At 41.4% G+C, this 19,834-nt stretch overlaps 1 protein-coding gene across 3 annotated transcripts; it reads right to left on the bottom strand.

Annotated features, from left to right (window-relative positions):
• Positions 1 to 713: 713 nt before the first annotated feature.
• Positions 714 to 16,236, bottom strand: MS4A14 (membrane spanning 4-domains A14). 3 transcript variants are annotated; one of them, XM_084772279.1, is made up of 6 exons: positions 15,962 to 16,236; positions 13,890 to 14,018; positions 11,951 to 12,004; positions 8,809 to 8,958; positions 6,707 to 6,805; positions 714 to 3,576 (listed from the first exon to the last, which is right to left on the bottom strand). In XM_084772279.1, exons 1-6 carry the CDS (start codon positions 16,097 to 16,099, stop codon positions 961 to 963), a joined length of 3,186 nt encoding a protein of 1,061 aa, XP_084628405.1. In that variant the 5' UTR covers positions 16,100 to 16,236; the 3' UTR covers positions 714 to 960. The 3 variants fall into 3 exon arrangements, with proteins under 3 accessions (XP_084628405.1, XP_084628406.1, XP_084628407.1); XM_084772280.1 differs by lacking the exons at positions 13,890 to 14,018; positions 15,962 to 16,236 and having other exon boundaries at positions 6,696 to 6,805; XM_084772281.1 differs by lacking the exons at positions 8,809 to 8,958; positions 11,951 to 12,004; positions 13,890 to 14,018; positions 15,962 to 16,236 and adding an exon at positions 6,465 to 6,558.
• Positions 16,237 to 19,834: the final 3,598 nt, after the last annotated feature.

The raw sequence follows: 19,834 nt of genomic DNA, 5'->3' as shown, positions 1-19,834 counted from the left end.
GCATTGAGCAAACTTTGGAAAATGGTAGGAAGTTTGGAGTTGAAAAGCAAGTAAGAAAGCAAAGAGACCTAATTCCAGGGCAAAGAAACCACTGTAGAAGAGTAAATGCAAAGCCGGGCGTGGTGGTGCACGCCTTTAATCCTAGCACTCGGGAGGCAGAGGCAGGCGGATTGCTGTGAGTTCGAGGCCAGCCTGGTCTACAAAGTTGAGTCCAGGACAGCCAAGGCTACACAGAGAGACCCTGTCTCGAAAAACCAAAAAAAAAAAAAAAAGAATAAATGCAAAGCTTTGGAGCTGACAGAAACACACAATTTTATAAACACATGAACAATAGAGAGGATTGGAAAACTCTGGTTGTCTTGGAAGACAGTTTCTAACACAATTCCTCTGACTACAGAAGGTAAACTTGGCTCTCAAGACTGACAAAGCAGTGAGTGCAAGCACGTGTGAGAGAGAGCTGGTACTCCTTTCAATATAGGCTAGTTCCTCATATTTTCTATTATAACATGCACATGGCCACCCTTCTCTGACTTCTACTCTTCTGTCCATAGCTATATTTCCTACTTCACCAAGTATTGGACAAATGCAGTGCACACATCCTCAACACAAATATGGGGAGAAAAAAAGTAGCATTATGGGAAAATAGATCCATTCAGTAGTAAACTGTGAGATGAACTGACAATCACAGATTAAAATACTAAAATTGGTGATAAAATTTTACAGTTTTCATGAGATTTATTTTTTCACCCCCCAGAAGGTTCTGATAGTGTTAACATTCAGCTTGTTGTCATTTTATTTCAATAAGGTACGAGTTCTTTAAAGGTCCTGCATGTCATTCATCTGTGGTGTATAAATTAGACAGTGGACACAGGCAAGAACACATGGTAGGGAACAGTCAACTGCTTTCTCCTCAGCTGGTTCCATCACTTGGCACTTGTGGTTTTTGGTTAGATGTGCATGTTAGGCTGAATCTTCAGATTGCTGTTGATCTCTCTGATCTTTGGATGAATTTGGACAAGGTGTATCGTTCTGCGCCTCTCGCTCTGAAGTTACGTTGGGTGAACAGGTTACATATGTATATGGAACCAAGCTTTGACAAGCAGCAGGATAATTATCTGGCCTCCTGTCTTCTGGCTGCTGGCCTTTTGGATTCTGACATGTATCTTCTGTGTCTTCTGGTTCTCTGCCTCTTGCTTGTACGTTGTCTGTGTACATATCTTCTCTTAAAACACTGGATTCAGAGTCTTGTTTGTCATTCCCTTGACACAGGCCTACTTGAAATATAAAGTCTTGCAAATGGCGATCTGGGGTCTGTTGGACTATAGTGCTGTGGGGTTGGATTTGTTGGTACAGTGCCCTTTGCCTTAAGGATTCCCTCTCTAATAGCTCCTGGGATTCCCATTCTACAGAATGCTGCCATTCTTGTGCTTTCCAATCTTTGTTTCTCCAGCCTTGACTTCTCCAGTCTTCGGATCCCCGGCAAAAAGTCTGCCAGGATGGAGTGGGCCAGTATGAACATGACTTTTCCGTGAACTGAAAGCTTTGGGAGTCCCAGTCATCACACAACTGCTTTGGCGCTCTCTTTACTAGGAGTTGTGGTCTTTCTTGCCAGTTTGAGAGCTGGGTCTCTGGGGCATGCTGCTCTTGAGGCTGCTGGTCTTCAGATGGTTGAACCTGAGCTGCTTCTTCTGTGTGCTGTTCTTTATCAGACTGCAGATCTTCATTCTCTCTGTCTTTAGGCTGTTCTTCTGGGAGTAGCTCCCCTACAGATGTTTGGTCTTTGATTTTCTCACTTTGGGATTCTTGTAGTGGGACCTCCTCCTCTTTGGCCTGCTGGTCATCAGATTGCTGATGTAGGACTTGCTCTGAGGTTTGAGTATACACATCGTGTCTCTCTTTGGTATGCTTCTTTGGGGATAGCCAGGCTTTGATTTGCTGATCTATGGATTTCCGTCTTGAAGTTTTCCTTTGTAAGTCTAAAGAGTGTCTTCTTGGCTTCTCCGCTTTCATTTGTAGGTCCAAGGAATGTCTCTTGGGATAGAGTTGCCTATGTTTTCCTGGCAAGGATAAGGAAAGTCTTCTTGTAGTTTTCTTTCCTGTATTATACTCCCATTCCTGAGTCAGCTCCATGACTTCTGTTCGAATGTCCCTATAAAATACTTCTGGATACTTCTGGATTTGAACTTGAGTGTTTAGTGTTTGAAGATCTGAGAGTGTCATGTCTTGGGGTACTGTGTCTTGGGTTTGTGTGCTTTGGGATATTTTGTCTTGAGATAGTGTATCTTGGTATTGAACACTCTGGGATGGAGAATTTTGAGAGGGAATCTCTTGTGATGGAGTCTCTTTAGATTGGGTTTCTTGGAATGGCATGTCTTGAGTTAGTATATATTGGTCTGGAGTTTCTTGGGATAGAGTCTCTTTGGATGGTATGTCTTGTGTCAGTTTATCTTGGTTTGGAGTCCCTTGGGATGGAGTCTCTTGGGATAGAGTCTCTTTGGATGGTATGTCTTGGGTCAGTTTATCTTGGTTTGAAGTCCCTTGGGATGGAGTCTCTTGTGATGCTATGTCCTGGGTTGGTGTATCTGGATATGAAGTCTCTTGGGGAGATGTATTTTTGGTTAGTATATCTTGGAACGCTAGCTCTTGGGATAGAGTTTTTTGGGATGGAGTCCCTTGGGATGATGTATTTTTAGTTAGTATATCTTGGTATGATAGCTCTTGGTGTGAAGTTCCTTGGGATGGAGTTTTATGGGATTGAGTCCCTTGGGATGGAGTTTTTTGGGATGGTGGCCCTTGGGATGGTGCATTTTTAGTTAATATATCTTGGAATGATAGTTCTTGGAATGGAGTCCCTTGGTATGGAATCAGTTGAGACAGAGTCTTTTGGGATGGTATGTCTTGTGTTAGTATATCTTGGTATTGCATGACTTGGGGTGGGTTTTCTTGAGAATGTACATCTTCAGAGGGCAGATATTCATATCCGAGATCGTGAGCCTTTGAAATGTGGATTGATGGGGCTTTAGATTGTAAATCTTGTGTTGAGAGAGCTTCAAGTAGTGTTTGGGTTGACAAATTGTCCTCTGGTAAACGGAGGAAATTTTGTGAAGATGGAGTTTTAAGAATTTTAAGTGATGAATTTTCATAGGCAAGTGATTTGAGTTGCACATCAGAGGTTTGATACATAATAGATGCTACATCCTCTTCATTCAGATGATCCGTTCTAGACTCTTTCTGAGAAGAAATATTTCCTGAAGACTTTGGTGTTAATGGAGGAGGTATAACATTCACTTTGATTTCTTGCTCTGGAAAGCATGGAATAATAGTCTCCTGCCCATCTGGAACACACATAGAAGATGTGCCTTTATCACTTTTCTGTGGGATAGTTTTGGGAGCTGAAGGATTTCTTGACAGTTTTAGCTTGAAGAAAGCATAACCTCCTAAGAAAACAGTTTTTATGTCTGAAGCCGTATTATCTTCAGAAGATTTTTCTTGAAACTCAAATCGTAATGTGTTGCTTTCTTCTGGGGCAGGCTGTTCAGCATTTTGAGCAACTTCTGAGGGAAAGAAGAACACAGCCTATAATATAAAGGGGAAAAGAGAGCATTAATAGGCCAGAACTGTCTCACGTAATTTTCTTACTGTATTCAGATTATCTTTCCTCTCTTGTGTGTACATGTAGGTAGAAGGAAGATGAAGAGTAAAACAGCAAAGAGCTCTCCTGTCTTTCCCGTCTGCCCATCAGCATTAATTTGTGTGAGTCACTATTCTTATATCCTAAATACTGAACAGAGGAACTTGATCACAATTGCCTCAGTGTTTCTCCCATCCTGAATAACACTAAAATTTCTAAGACGTTTAAAGTATCCAGTTAATATTCACACAAAAGTCTAATATTTGACTTACTAATCATCTAGATGAACTGAATGTTGGTGATCAAAGATAAACAGAATTTACCCTTATTGGGCTCACAATTATAATCAGATAAACATATGAGTAGATAATGATAACATCACACAGCACAGTGCCTATTATTGAAATAGGTATGAGGTTCTGAGGAGGAAGTTAATTTACAGTATCATTTAAAAGAATGACATATTCAAAGAAAAATATCTACCCAAAGAGATTAAAGACCTCTCTGCTAAAACCTCCAAAATATTGCTGAGAATATCTATAAGAAGAACTAGACAAATGGAGACTTTCTCCATGTTTGTTTATAATAAGGCTTAAACATTAAAAAAATCAACACCATGCAAAAGTATATGAATTCAATGCTATTTATGTCAAAATACAAATAACCTTTTTCAGTTACTCAGAAAACTAATTTCAAGTTTATATGAATTATTAAGGGGTTCAGAATAGGCAAAATTACTTAAACATAAGAATAATACTTAGCAAAATAATAGTCCCCAATTCTGAAACTTCTATAAAGTTGTGTTAAGATTGACAGGTAGATAGAAGAGAGGGCCAGGAAGCTAACCGCCACCTATATAGTTCACTGAGTTTCAAAAGCGATGTCTGGACCATTCTGTGGGGGAAAAACAGTCTTTTTTTAAACAGGACTAGAAAAACTGGATAGCTACATGGAAAAATGGACTGAACTCTTACCTAGTATAGACAAACATCAGTGGGTCAAACTTAAAAGCCCAAAGTGTGCAATTTGGTGTGGGCCCTTTCCCTCTTCCATTCCATTGTCTTGGAATGGCGCTACTCACATTCAGGACACATCTTACCTATTCTTTCCTTTCTGGAGATTTCCTCACAGACAAACTCAGAGGCCTAATTTAGTCACCTAGGCCTTTCATAATCCAGTCACCATGTCAATCAATATCAACTGCCACAGTTGGATTTAGTGATGACTTCATGAGTAAGACAACAAAAGAGGGTAGGGGAGACGGGTCATTTGGTAAAGTACCTGCTGCACAAGTACACGGACCTGAGGCCAGATGGTCAGAAGCCATGTAAAAGGCAAAGCATGAAAGCACATTCTTGTTACCTCAACCCTGGGAGCATGGAAATGGGATAGCCAGATCCATGAACCTGAGGATCAATAAGAGACCCTGTCTCAAAAGAAATAAAGACTGTCCCAATTGAGGAAAGACACACTATGTTGACCTTGGGCATACATGGTGTACATATGTGCACATGCACATACACATGAACATACCCTACATGTGCACAGATCACATACACAATATCATACATATAATGTAGCATGTAATAACAAAAGAAAGAAAACAACACATAAATCAGATTTGAATTTAAAAAAAAAATCATGACTTCTGTACATTGAAGATACTGCCCAGAATGTAAACAAAATAAAACAAAACTACTCTGAATGGTCAGAGCAAATGTCTAATAAAAAAAAATCACCAAACTGTGTATATGAAAACTCTACAATTCAAGAACAAAAACAACAGTAAATGAACAACCTAATTGAGAAATAGGCATGGGCCTATGAAAATCTCTTGCTCAAAGAAAATCTATCCCAGCAAATAGGCGCATCACCATCAGGAAAATGCTAATTGGCCTTTGGGGTGATGGGAATGAACTATGTCTTGATTGTAATGATAGATAAATAGATGTTTATAATTTGTCAAGGCTTTTTGCATGACGTACTTATAATGGGTGCATTGGATTGTTTAAAGTTAAAAGCAAGCTAGGAAGCAAGCAAGCAAACACTCCACCTAGCACAGTCTGCCAGGTGTTGTAACCTGGAAAGCAAGGTCAGGAGCTTCATAATCCCCATGTCATGTGACCACTGGAGATGTTAATTGACCCGTTAAGCCTTAGTTCATTTGGATAAAAACAGGGGGTCTTGATATAGTATTAACATGGTTCTAATTAAGTTGATAGCCAGTGATTAGAATAATGTGTAACATTATAAACAATCAGTAAAGGTATGAGTTCCTCATGTGACAGTACTATAGGCTTTCCACAAAGTCCTGTACGCCCCCTTTTTAAGGAAGATAAAGAATCCCGTATTTGACCACCTCCTCTTGGGTAGGAGGCCTGATGGCACTCAAAGAAAGAATAAGCGGGCTACCAAGATGAGACTTGATAGCTTATGACTATATAGTGGGGGAGGAGGTCCCCCTCGTTCTTAGACCTAGGGGAGGGGAATAGGGTGAAAGCGGGAGGGAGGGAGGAACAGGAGGATACAAGTGATGGGATAACAATTGAGTTGTAATCTGAATAAATTAAGTAATAAAAAAATAAATTTAAAAACAAAGGGGAAAAAAGAATTACATATAAACAGAGATGACTGAGGACAATAGATAGGACAGGAAAGGAAAGTAAGTTATCTTAAAGAGTAGAGTGAGCATCAACCTTAAGGTCAGCCCCTTCTGACCTTCCTAAATTTAGGAGTTTGAGTGTGTTGCTTCTGCACACTAATAGAAGTCTATGTGCAGTGATGATCTCAGCGTGTACACAGTAGTACCAACCTCTGCTGCTTGTACACTTACAGGCAGGTGATGGGAGGAGACAAGAAAATCAGGATCCCTGGAAGCTTGTGGGCAAGCTGGCCTGGAGTATGCAGTAGTGAACATCAGGAGAGACCTTTTCTCAAAATAAAGTAGAAGCTGAGGACCAACACCTGAGGTTGTCCTCTGGCCTCCACACTGACCCTGTGGCATGAGCATGCCTGCTCCCCCCCAACCCCAACACGGACACACAGACTCAGTTCTCATGACAACCTTGGGCGTACCTCTCTTGGACTGGTCCAGCGCCTGCTTCTCAAGGATGCGATAGTCACAGAGATGCTGAACTCTGCTATGGTGATGATTAATAAGACTGACAAAATCCCCTGAAAATAAGGAAGAGAAAGAAATCATATTTAGGACAAAAGCAATATCCCTTTAAAGCTGAGAACACTTTATATACTGTGACTGAGTTTGTGAAAACTCATATTCATCTACTAAACCTGTATATTTTTGTATCTTTCTAGTAAGAAGTGGGTAACAAACTTCAATGTCAGAAGGGCTGAGATAGCCTCTGGAGTGAAACAAAAAGGGGGAAGTAGAGAGTAATAGCATTTCTATAAGCATCTGCTATTTCATTGCAACGAATTGTTCTGTGTGGGAATATAGTAATCCAATGCCTGCTTTTTCTTCCTTAACGAAGCTGGATATGCACATTTTTAAAGTGAAGGTTTCAGCTAGTATCTTCACCTGTGTGAGTCAAATAAAAACAAACCTAATGGCATTTTACAGTCTCTACTTTAAGGTAAAGTTCTGATTGAGAGGCAGGATGGTACAGTGTGGTATTAAAAAAAAAATTTAAATACTGGAGATGGTAAAAGCTGGGTACAATTGGGCCCAAGGTCACACCTTTACTGGGAAAGTGATTAAAGCTCTAAATCTCAGTTTCCTCTGGACACATGTAGAAGTTTCCTTGTTGCTAAAGCTGATGTGTATCCACACACACGCTACTGAGGTTCCCTGGCTTCTGCCTCTCAGCAGGAGAGAACTGGCTCCGTGCTTGTGAAACACTCATCAGATGCTTGGACAAAGTAAGACAGAGCTTTATTCCCCTGCCACTGCTTTCTGACTTTCTGACAGGAACTCAAGTCTAGTCCTGGAATTCATCTCAGCCACACAAGAAGGTCCTTTCAATCACTTCTAGAGGTAATTACAGGAATGGAATCATGGGCAATCGCCTCCCACGAGTCTCCTTCCCTTTTGTCCTTATTGGTCCAAAATTTAAAATTCTAGGACCCAAGTCTTTAAGATGTCACTATCAGAAATAGATTAAAAGTCCAAAGTTTGCTTTGGGATGAAAAGGAGAAGGCCCACTGGAATCTTTGACATGATTGAAAATGACGTCAGGGATGGCACAATGACCCAGCAGGTATAAGCATTTACTCCCAAGCATGCCAGCACGAGGCTGAGCTCCAGGATCCACATGTCTGAAGAAGAGAACTAATTCTTGCAAGTTTTTCTTTGATGTTCACATGTACGCTATGGCATTGTGAACCACACACTCCTCAAGTAAATAAGTGTGAAAAGTAATAAAAATAATTACATTGTCATGTATTGCTTGTACAATACTTTCTTTAAAACTATAATTAGGAGCAAAAGAAATGACTCAACAATTTTGAGCAGTGGCTCTCTCCTGGAGGACCTGGGTTCAACTGCCAGAACTCACATGGTGGCTCATAAATATCTGTAACTCTAGACCCAGAGCATTCATTGGTATCATACAGCATCAGATAACACCATGCATGCATGTGGTGCACAGTCCCGCACTCAGGCAAAACACCACATATATAAAAATAGGCAAATAAAATAAAAAACTTTATGTAAAATTATATTTCTTGGAAAAGGAATATATCACTTACCCTACTGAGTTAAAACTGTATAAAAATGGTTTGTGTTTAAAATATAGAAACACTGCTCTTAAGTATATTATTCCACTGTATTTGGTTTCATGCCAATAGAGCAATTTTTTGATCATCAGAAAGGTAAAATTTAGTACAATTAATGTAATAATTATTGAAATAGCTAAAGCTATTGAATATTTATACTTTGCCAGGTATTATCTGAAGTAATCCTTAGCATAGATCAGTGAGGCAGCAATTTTATTAATTTTAAATTTTTACACGAGGAAAACCAAGATATGGAGAGCCTATAATGTTAGGCCAAGGGCACACACTCCCAGAAGCTGAGTGTAGGACTGAAAATTGGCAAGCTATGTTCCTAGAATCCCCCTATCATTCCACAGTATGCTATGTGGGGAGGAAAACTGAATGCCATGGACACGGCTTGGCTAAGGTTACTCAGGCTCTGAATCCAGAATCAGGTCACTCACAAGAAGAAGTGTTCTGCCTACAGCACATGTTCCTTCAAGGGTGGGCATCTGGCAGAATTTGTGCATCTGTGTAAAGCTGACGAGGATCAAAGCAATCCCAACCAAGGCAGCCAGGGAGCTGAGAACATTCATGGTCAGGACTTCATGTCTCTGGAAAGTAGATTTAAAGCATGATAAAGCAAATATCAATGAATGATAAAAACGCCTTGTAGGAAACTCTCAACTCTTCTAGTCCTAGAGGCCTCATAAGGCCCATGCAATTGCAAGGCTTGACAAGTTCAGTTCTGACCTGTCAAAGTCAGAAGGCAAAGCAAACAGTAGAATGGACCCACAATGCCCGCAGTTAATGCTACCGACATCAACCCTAAACCATCTTTCATAACCTGGAAGGATCTAGTGTGCTGGACAGTATCTCAAATTGGAAACCAGACTTGAATTTGCTTTGTGTCCTGCTTTTATTAGAATGTGTGCCAACTACTTAATTTGTCTGAATCTCAACTTCTACCTTAAAAAATGATGAAGACTTTAGTGTAGTGTTCATTTATTTCCTAAAGGTTTACTGTATAGTGAGTATGTATCATCACCACCTTAGGCCCCAGACATGTAAAGCCTCGTGCGGGAACTGACAGCTCACCATCACAGGGCTCATCATAACCCAGGTAGAGTCAGATGATGATTAACAAAATCATCAATATGGGTAAAGATGGTAATGCTTGGATTAGGTGTTAGAGATGCCCTCATTAATCTCAGTGCTTCCACATGGGAGGCAAACAAAGTTGATTGCTCCACTCAATTTCTTTTAACTTTTAAAAATACTTAAAAAAAAATAATTTCCTATGTGAGTATTGTGTTTACACCATTTACTTCCTCACCCCAACTTCTCCTGTGTTCCCCCTCTCACTCCTCAAATGCATGGCCTCTTATTATTTAATTATTATTTTTTACATATAAGTTTATAAATACTACCTACTGAGTTAATTTAGTGTTGCCCATTTGTATGTTTCTTTAGTGCTAAACACTTGGGATTGGGGCGGGGGTTGAAGTTTTTTCATTCATGTTGGCATGTCAGTTGACATCATGTTTTTCAGGTCTTATTTAGGCAACCATATTGTTGAGATCATGGGTACAGATTCCTTCTCATATGTAGAAGTTTCAATCTTTCAGTAGATGCCCTAGTCCGGCTCTTATAGTCTTTCTGCCCGAGCTTCCAAGATGTTCCCTGAACCATCAGTGTAGGGTTATATTGTAGATGTGTCAGTTGATGTTGGGCAGCTTCTACTTAATTCCTTTAATCCATTCCCAGTATATTTGAAGGGAGATGTATATGTGTCTGAGTTTCTTATAAGAAAGATTTGCATGTGGGGGGGGGGCGGTCATTATTTTCTTCATATTTATTCTTACTTTTAAAAAAAGATAGCATTAATTTGCAGTATAACTATTGTTTCTTGGTTGGCTGCATTATGTCTGCTAAGGTTGGAAACGAAACCATGCCCATCTTTTCCAGAGTTGTGTGTGGCCTGGTGCCACACTGACTGTTTATCCTAAGCTGAGATCTTTACTGAAACAAGTTGTTTTTGAAAAAAAAAAGGGGGGCATGAAAATCTGTCAAGCTCTCTCCATATTAAGCCCTTTGATCTTTCCAGTCTTGGTTTTGGCATCCACAGGTAGCATTAACAGACTAGGGTCTTTGGGAATACCATCCTCACGGAAGATCGTACCTTACAAGGAGCACACCCTGCCCTAGTCTAACCTGGTCCTTATTACATGCTTGTGATGTCAGTAAGACACTTGCTGTCCAGTTTTTAGAGATGAATAGAATTTAGAAATCAAGTGACCATGAGCCGTTCCATGTTTGGTGGAAAAGCTGTGGTGGAAACCAGGTCTTCTGCAATCCTACCCCAGTGAGTCATGCCAAGCCTTTGGTCAACTGTAAAGTCCTCCATGAGGCACGGATGACCATTGAATGTGTCTCAGCACTGGAGTAAGACAATATAGAGACTGTCAGCATTTCTCTCTAGAGTGGCACATGGGGCTATTCATCCCACTCCCTAGGACCTCACTAGGGTTTGTAACTCCCGCTGATGAAACTAACAGAGGGCCATGAAAACCAGATCCAGTTACTTTGAGAAGGAGTCCACAGCTCGAGAGTTTTCAACAATGATCAGATGAGACTAGGAACACTTAAACATGACCATATCTTCTGTAAGTAATATCTTAAACACCTCTTAAAAATAGGTAATCTCCCTTCAGCTTGACAGAGCAACAAAAGCTAGTCGGCTCTGACTGGATCCTGCAACCATGTGACATTGGTGCAATCATGTGACATCGATGCCACACTTTTTGTCTGGTCCTCAGACAGGCCTGGGAAATGTAGCTGCTGGTGGTGTTGGGGGTGGGGCTGGGGAAAGAGAGTGGGGGTCACTGGGCTTGTGGATGGGTTTTGATTGAGGAAGGGCTTCTCAGCCTTGAGACTGTAGACATTTAGGTCAGATGGCTTTTCTATTGTCATAGGAGGCCTTCTTGTGCTTCCTTTGTTTTAAAGTTTAGAGGAGGTGGAAGAGGTAGCTCAGTGGTTAATAGCACTGGCTGTTCTTTCAAAGGTCCCAGTTTCAGTTCCACATGGTGGCCCACAAATACTGTGGCTCGAGTTCTAGGGGATCTGATCCCATCTTCTGGCCTCCGTGGACACCAGGCATACACACTGGACACATACATAAAAACAGGTAAAACACTCCTACACATAAAAATAAAAATAAATCTAAAAAGAAAATGGATGCTTACAGACAACTGACAACCCTGGCTCTTACCCAGTAGCTGCCATGCTAGATAGTACATGTTATCTAGTTGTGACAATTAAAAAGTGTCTTTGGATATCATGAAGTATTTCCCTGGGGAAAGAGAAGGAGCAAAAATCTACACCCAATTAACAACCATTTAATTACAGCAATATAGGATGGTTCCCAATGAGTAACTTTCATTTTGCCTGACCAGGGAAGTAGGATCAAGGGAAAGAATGCAGGCCTAAATCATCTACAGGTTGGGTTTAAGCCACAAATTTGATACATAAAGATCTTCCTGAGAAACACTAGAACTCAAGGCCAAAGCTATAACAAAGCAAATAAATTTTGAAAAAGTGACTTACCAGAATTTGTCTTGATTTATTATGGAACATTGTGACAAATCCTGTCAGAAAAAACTGTTCAGAAAACAAGAAGCAAAAGTCAACAGGTGGTACATTCAACCTGAAAACAACACACTATCCTTTGGGTTTTCAAACTCTCAGTAATACCTCCCCCCACCTCCACCCTACAGAGCATCTAGTCTTTCAAACCTGAGTGTTAGGGAGGAAGGTCCTTGTTTTAATTCCAACTATAGGAGTTGGTATTGGTGCCCTGAGACATTTGAGTCTTAGAGTCTAAAAATCCTTCTGCTGCAGAACAGAGACTGGGAAGTCACCGCTGGGACCTTCCTCTACTTCACCTGGCCTCCTAATCAGTCTCAAAGCGTTTCTTTTCCCCAGCCTCACGGTATCACCTTCCTCACCTGGGTAATTGCAACTTCTTCCCAGTTTATTTTTCCCAGGACGGCTGTCATCCTTGAATTAATTTTCTGCTAAAAAAAATTAAAAAAAAAAACCAAAAAACCCAAAATGCCCTCCAGCAAGAACACACCTTCCAACAAAGTACTTTCCTTAAAAACCACCAATGGGTCCACTTGCTCTTCTATTGAAGTTACACTTGTCCACAATTGTTGTTACCCTCTTCACAACAGTTAGGAACCAGAATCAGCTTAGATGCCCATTAGTTAACAGACAGTGAATGGGTGGTTCCATTGTATGCCACAACCACGCACTTTTCTCAGTTGGTCTTTACCATGACACCCCCTTAGCTTGTACTTTCTGTCACAGCCTTGAGAATGCATACGTTCCTTTTACTCCAGCTAATTAGAACTCATGTCTGAAGCACTCCTCTGTCCCTGGGGCCAGGTGGGTCCTCCACTAAAACCTCATACAGTTCCTTGGAGCACTTAGTGTAAGTGTAAAGCATCGCTCACGTTTCTCAGAGAGGGTTTTGTTCAACAGTACTTACAGACCAGGGCCATCACCAAGAAGATATAGTTATGTGTTCAATGAGTCTTTCCCATGAAGAGTGGGTTTTCAAAAACCAGTAAATCAAACCTAATTAAAAATTCCACCTGTGGATCTCACAGATTATCCTGGGGGAATTCAGCTGGTGAATGGGGAGGTGAGGACTAGGTCCATTTAGTTCTTTAGAGTGAGTGTAGATTAGAAACCACCATTATATTATTTTGTTGGGAAAGTGGAAATGTTACCAGTTGGCTTAAAATTTCAATTGAAAAATGCAAAGTATAGACAAGGTGTGGGATGCTTATCAAAGCACAGTACTGGTTTTACTAGAGACAGTGGTCTCATTAATTTCTTATTTCAGTTATTTGTTTATTGACTGACTGACTCACGCATTCAGTCACACATCGCATCTCTCAAGCATGAGTAATTCCTGAGAATGCAAAGGTAAGTAAAACAGACGCCATTCTTGTCCTCTTGTATGCTTTGATTTGAGATGTTCTAATGAGTTTCTCCTAAACATTCAGTTCAGGATTCGGGACCCAGGCTGTGGGGTTCGGTGGAAACTAGGACGGAAGTAAGAACAATGCTGATGGCTCCGTGGTCACCTGCGCGTTACAGTCATAAACCGCTCTGGGCTAAGACGGGTGGTGGCCTACAGTGAGCCTAACATTTTCCTACTCACGCGAGTGGCATCTGCATGCGTCCCCCTCACCTGTTTTCAGACTGACTTGTCTGCAGAGGTTAAAGTACTGCAGGATGTACTGTGCCTATGGGCTTTGGGAAACTGCCATGTGCCTAGGCACGGCTGTTGCTATGAGGGTGTTAGACAACGGCCAATGGAATAATGGGGAACAATTTCTTTTGCTACGGAGCAGTCTGCCTGCTCGGTATCCTGCAAGGGACACAGTTATAAAATATATTGTCATAGAGCTGAGTCCAGTTCACATCAGTCTTTACAGCAGTTGCTGACAAGTCGTCGGCAGTTGGTACTTACAATAAATGCTCCCCAGTATGGATATCCAGTGAGGACCACAAGAGGAAGCTTTCTGGAGAAAAAGATGAAATTAAATCCGAATATAATTCCAAGGCCCACAATGACCAGAGAAAGAACAATCTGGATAGCCTGGAAGGAAAAAAATGAACATGAGGTGACCAGAGCCCAGGCTTGTGGGCTGCCCCAGACACACTTTTGCCCCAGACACCCCCCTGGCTTCAGACACACCCCTGCCCCAGACACACACTTGGTCCCAGACACACACTTGCCACAGACATCCCCTGGCCCCAGACACACCCCTGGCCCCAGACACACCCCTGGCCCAGACACACCCCTGGTCCAGACACACCCCTGCCCCAGACACACTCCTGCCCCAGGCACATCCCTAACCCAGACACAACCTTGACCTAGACACACCCCTGCCCCAGAGAGCCCTCTGGCCCCAGACACACCCCTGCCCCAGACACACCCCTGACTGCATAGGACCCCGGTCTAAATATCTTCCATGTCTCCATCAGGCTTGAGTCCCTCCAAATTTTAATTCTTCACTGTTGTCCTTTACCATTTCCCAGAATCACTAGTATATTTTGCAGCAGAAATACTTGAATTCATGTGTGATTAAACCTAGATTGTAAAATTCCTGCGCACAGGCCCCACAAACTACCCTTTATACTCTTTCCTCTTCTGTCCTACATCTGACCCACTGACATGATTACCCTCACGGTTAGCCTCCACATTTTCAACATTAACTGTATAGGAAAGTGGATGGGAGGCTTTGTTCTAGGATGAGGTTCTAAGGGTGCTTAAGTCTCTTATATTAAAAATATGACAATATTTCTAGATAACCTATACATATTCTCTACTTTGTGCAGTTGTTCCCCGGACAGAGCCTTCTGTATTACAAACTGTCCTCAAACTCACTATGTCACCTGACTTTCCTGCGTCCACCTCCCAAAGCTGGACGACAGACTAGTGTCACCACATTGCACTCCTCCTGTATCCTTTAGACCATCTCTCCTAGGATGGTAGTCTACAATGTACCATACACACACGAGTACCAGAAACTTTTAAGCATCAATCTACCCAGGAGTGAACAAGACACTTAACAGGATGTGGCTGGTTTTTGTACTGTCCAGAGGATGGGTACAAAAAGACTAACTACATGTTTAGTACAGGGAAGGTTTTCATTCCATGTTGGTTGAGCCTGTGGTTATGCATCCTACAGACATGGACTGCACCGGGGGACTCCTTCCACGCCCTGGGGCCACTCCCTCAAGAAGATATTTGAACAAATTGCATAGTTTCCTGCTTCTCCTGTGTTGGAAATCAACAATAAGAACCAGCTCCTCGTGAAGGACGCCCAGGCCATCCCTGGAGTTAGGTGAGCCATTAGGCTACTCACTCCTGAGAATGACTTAATCCATCACCTCAGACACATTTCTGCATTGACAGCTGAGAACTAAGGTAGAACCCAGATCCAAGGCAAACTGTGCACTGCACTTCTAAAGAGATCTTTTGTTCCTCTCTCTTAACCAACACCTGGGGAGACAGCACACAATGACACTTCTCTGTAGGATCTATTTTTTTTTCCACAAGCAAATGACTTATATGTGCTGCTTTATTTCCTGAAAGCTTCATATACGCGTACAATGTACTTATCCCATTGCCTTCTTTTGTCCCTCCCCCTTTCATCCCGACCCTTTCTTCTTTCCAACTAGTCCTTCGTTGTTTGGTGACTCATAGAGTTTAATTAGAACTGCTTACATAAGCATCGATATAGGGTTAATTATTGGAGACGGGCAAAACTTACCAGTAGCTACACTCCTGAAGATAATTACTGATCCCTTCCCTCCCTATACCGGGCAACCATAGCTGTTGATAGCTCCTCAGGGAAGGGTGGAGGCTCCTGAGCTTCCTCTACTGTAAGATACACGGCAGATGAAAGGCCAGGGAGGAAGGGAGAGCAGCTTATTCCCTGAATATCATTGCACAAAACCACATCTGTCACAAGCATGGAGATACAACCTCCTTCCTCTCCCCTCTGGGATGACCCATGATAAGGCAGAACTCACTCCCAAAACCTTTGGCTCTCCCTTCAGGAAGTCCAGCAGAGAGTTATGGGGTCGGTAGGGAAAGGCAGTCAAGACAGTTTCATCTGGGTCTATGGTGATGGCATGGGTCCCCTTTTCGTCCTCAGATGGTGACTCCATGATTCAGCGGCAGAGCTCTGTTAGGAGAAGGGGTGAACAGATATTACAGCCATAACCATGATGTATTTCTCCCTTAGGGCCACATGGAGTCCCCCTCAATGATCCCACGGCAATCACACAGCACTAGAACCACAGAATCCCAGGCATTGAGTCATAGAATCTGAGGATTCTAGAATGTGCCAACAACCCTCCCGATTCTTACAGGGGAAACCTGTGAAACGCATTCTATTATCAGCTTGGTTTAAACGAGTATAACGAACACAAAGTTAGATAGATGGCACATGCAGAACAAGGCCTTGTATTAACATATTCCCACACATACAAATACATAAATATATTCATATGTACATACATACATGCACACACACACACACATATATTTCACAGCTATGCTCTGACACTCTACGAAATAATTACAATTATACAAGCTTTGGAATTTTATTTTTCAGGCTAATCTTTTATTTTCCCATTTTTTTTTAATGATTTCCACTGGTAAAATCACTGCAGTAAACAATAAGGCCAAGTATAATATACACAACTATTATCTCAGATCTTTCCCAGATTGCAGAAATTACAAGTACCAGGGTTTCTTGACTTTTGCATGCTGATGTTTGGACACAATACTGCTCTTGAATTTTTCATGGACTTGCTTATGAAACATATAGGAACAAAGCCTTTGATGTATTTGCTCTGTCCCAGACACTGTGCAAGGTGTTTGGTTTGTTTCACTGTGCATTTCAATGGTACATTTGACAACATTCAGTGCTCAAACTGAGGAGGAGGAGAAAGGTCAAAGTGCCAAAGTATAAATTTCCAGGAATAGGCGAAGGAGGCACTCCTGCTCTAAAACCTATGTTTTTAACTGTTCAGTCATACTTCTATCCTTTTGCAAATGGAGTTTACTTCTTTTAGGAAAAGTGTTAGTATTTAATGATATCTCTTTAAATTAAAAAATATATCTTAATAGTATAAAGTAAATAGTGAATTTCTGACTGTTTTCCATATATATTATTTATATAACTTACATATACTTATGATGTTTTGATAATTTTATTTTGTTTATACAGAATGGTGGTTTGTTTTTGTTTTTTTTATTAATAAGTTATTTATTTACATTCAGATTGAAGCTTCCTCTCTTGTCCTCTCCTCCCAATCCATCCCTCTCACCACCCTCATCTACTCCTCCTGTTGAGTGGAGAAGAAGATCTAACTCTCACACAAACTCTGGTGCCCCATATTTGATCATGTCCCTTGGATGGAGATGCCTGGTGGCACTCAGAGGAAAGATAATAGGTCACCAAGGAGAGACTTGATACCGTATGAGCATATTCAGGGGGAGGAGATCCCCCTCAGACACAGACATAGGGGAGGGGAGTAGGGGGGGGGAAGTGGGAGGAAGGGAGGGATGGGAGGATACATGGGATGGGCTAACAACTGAGATGTAATATGTATAAATTAATAAAAATGTATTAAAAAAAAAAAAAAAACAAACAAACAAAAAAAAACAAAAAAAAAACAAAAAAAAAAAAAAAAGAAAAGGGAGGGGGCTCCCATGGATATCAACCAGCCAAGGCCTATCAAGTTGCAGTAAAATTAGGTGCATTTTCTACTGAGGCTAAACAAGGCAGCCCAGTTAGGGGAAAGGGATCCAAAGGCAGCCAATGTAGTCAGAGACATCCCATCTTAAAAGTCCCACAGGAGGACCAGCTGCACAAGTGTTACATGTGTGCAGAGGGCCTTGGTCCTTCTATTTCCTGCTCTCTGGTTGGCAGTTCAGTCTCTATGAGCAGCTGTGAGCCCAAGTTAATTCTGTAGCATGTTTTTGTGGTGTTCTTGACCCCTTTGGCTTCTTCAAATCTTCCTCTCCCTCTTCCACAGGATTCCCCAAGATGTGGGTCTCAACATCAGTTTCCAGTGGTTGCTAGGTGAAGACTCTCTGATGACATTTACGCTAGGCTCCTGTCTGCAAGTGTAGCAGAATATCACTGATAGTGTCAGGGGTGGGCTCTCTCTTGTGGTATGGGTTTCAAGCTGGGCCAGTCACTGCTTAGCCCTTCCCTCAAATTCTGCTCCACCTTTTAACCCTACATATGAGGTAGGCAGGACAAATTGTGGGTCTAAGGTTTTGTGCCTCGGCTGATGTCCTAATTCCTCCATTGGAAGTCTTGCCTGGTTACAGGAGATGGCCCCTCCAGGCTCCATATACCCCATTGCTAGATGTCTTAGCTTGGGTCACCCTCATAGATTCCTGAAGTTTCCATCGTCCTCAGTTTCTAAGTCTTCTTAGAGATCACCCCACCCCCCACACACAGCTATTACAGTTGTTGCCCCCTCTGTTCTCCCCCCCCCCCCCCCCCCCGCTGCATCTCTCCTGTTCCCAACCCACTCCCCTACCCACTCTTTCCCTTCCATCCACTTCCCCCATGTCTAATCTATTTTCCCTTCTCAGGGAGATTCACAAGTCTTCTCTTGGGTCCTCCTTGTCACTTAGCCGGGTGATAGATACTAATCTATTTGTATTCTTCTGTGTGCAGACATCTAGTTAGACCAGCACCATTTGTTGAAGACGCTTTCTTTTCTCCTTTGTATAGTTTTGGCTTCTTTGTCAAAAATGAAGTCTCCATAGGTGTGTGGATTTACTTCTGGTTTTTTTTTTTTTCAATTTGATTCCACCAGTCAAGCTGTCTGTTTTTATGCCAGTCACTTGCAGTTTTTATTACTATTGTTCTGTTAGTGCAGCTTGAAAACAGAGATGGTGATACCTCCAGAAGTAATTTTATTGTATAGGATTGTTTTAGCTATCCTGGGTTTTTTTGTTTTTCCATATGAAGTTAAGAATTGTTCGTTCAAGATCTGTAAAGAATTGTGTTGGAATTTTGATGGAAATTGCATTGAATCTGTAGATTTCTTTGGGTAAGATGGCCATTTTTACTATGTCAGTCCTACAAATCCATGATCATGGGAGATTTTTCTCTCTTCTAATATCTTCTTCAGTTTCTTTCCTCAAAGACTTGAAGTTCTTGTCATACAGGTCTCTTACTTATTTGGCTAGAGCTACACGTAGATATTTTATATTGTTTGTGGCTGTTGTAAAGGGTGTTGTCTTCCTAATTTTTTCTCAGCCTGTTTATCTTTTGTATATAGAAGGGCTACTGATTTTTTTAAAAGTTAATTTTTTATTCATCCACTTTGCTGAAGATATTTATCAGCTGTAAAAGTTCTTTGGTAGAATCTTGAGGGCTACTTTTGTACACTATCATATCTACGAATAGCAATACTTTTACTTCTTCTTTCCACTTTGTATCCTCTTGATTTCCTTTCGTTGTCTTATTGCTCTAGCTACAACTTCAATTACTATATTGAATACATAGAGAGAGTAAATAGCCTTGTCTTGTCCCTTATTTTAGTGGAATTGCTTTAAGTTTCTCTCCATTTAATTTGATGTTGGCTGTTGGCTTGCTGTATATTGTTTATTGTGTTTAGGTATCGGCCTTGAATCCCTGATCTCTCCAAGACTTTTATCATGATGAGTGTTGGGTTTTGTCAAAAGCTTTTTCAGCATCTAATGAAATGATCATGTGTTTTTTTTTCCCTTCAGTTTGTTTATATGGTGGGTCATACTGATGGATTTTGTATTGAACCATCCCTGCATCCCTGGAATGAAGCCTACTTGATTATGATGGATGTTTTTGGTGTGTTCTTAGATTCAGTTTGCAAGCATATTGCTGAGTATTT

Source organism: Acomys minous, assembly GCF_964271855.1.
Source record: "Acomys minous genome assembly, chromosome: 2".
NCBI lineage: Eukaryota > Metazoa > Chordata > Mammalia > Rodentia > Muridae > Acomys > Acomys minous.
This window is presented reverse-complemented; position numbering and strand designations above follow the sequence as displayed.

What these genes read in the sequence shown, in the direction of transcription:
- MS4A14 (XM_084772279.1), bottom strand. Translation starts at nt 16,099, where the DNA reads ATGGAGTCACCATCTGAGGACGAAAAGGGGACCCATGCCATCACCATA. An exon ending in TAGGCAGAACACTTCTTCTT is followed by an intron (nt 6,806 to 8,808) that starts GTGAGTGACCTG and finishes CCTTATTTTCAG; the next exon opens with GGGATTTTGTCAGTCTTATT. An exon ending in GCTGGACCAGTCCAAGAGAG is followed by an intron (nt 3,577 to 6,706) that starts GTACGCCCAAGG and finishes TTTATATTATAG; the next exon opens with GCTGTGTTCTTCTTTCCCTC.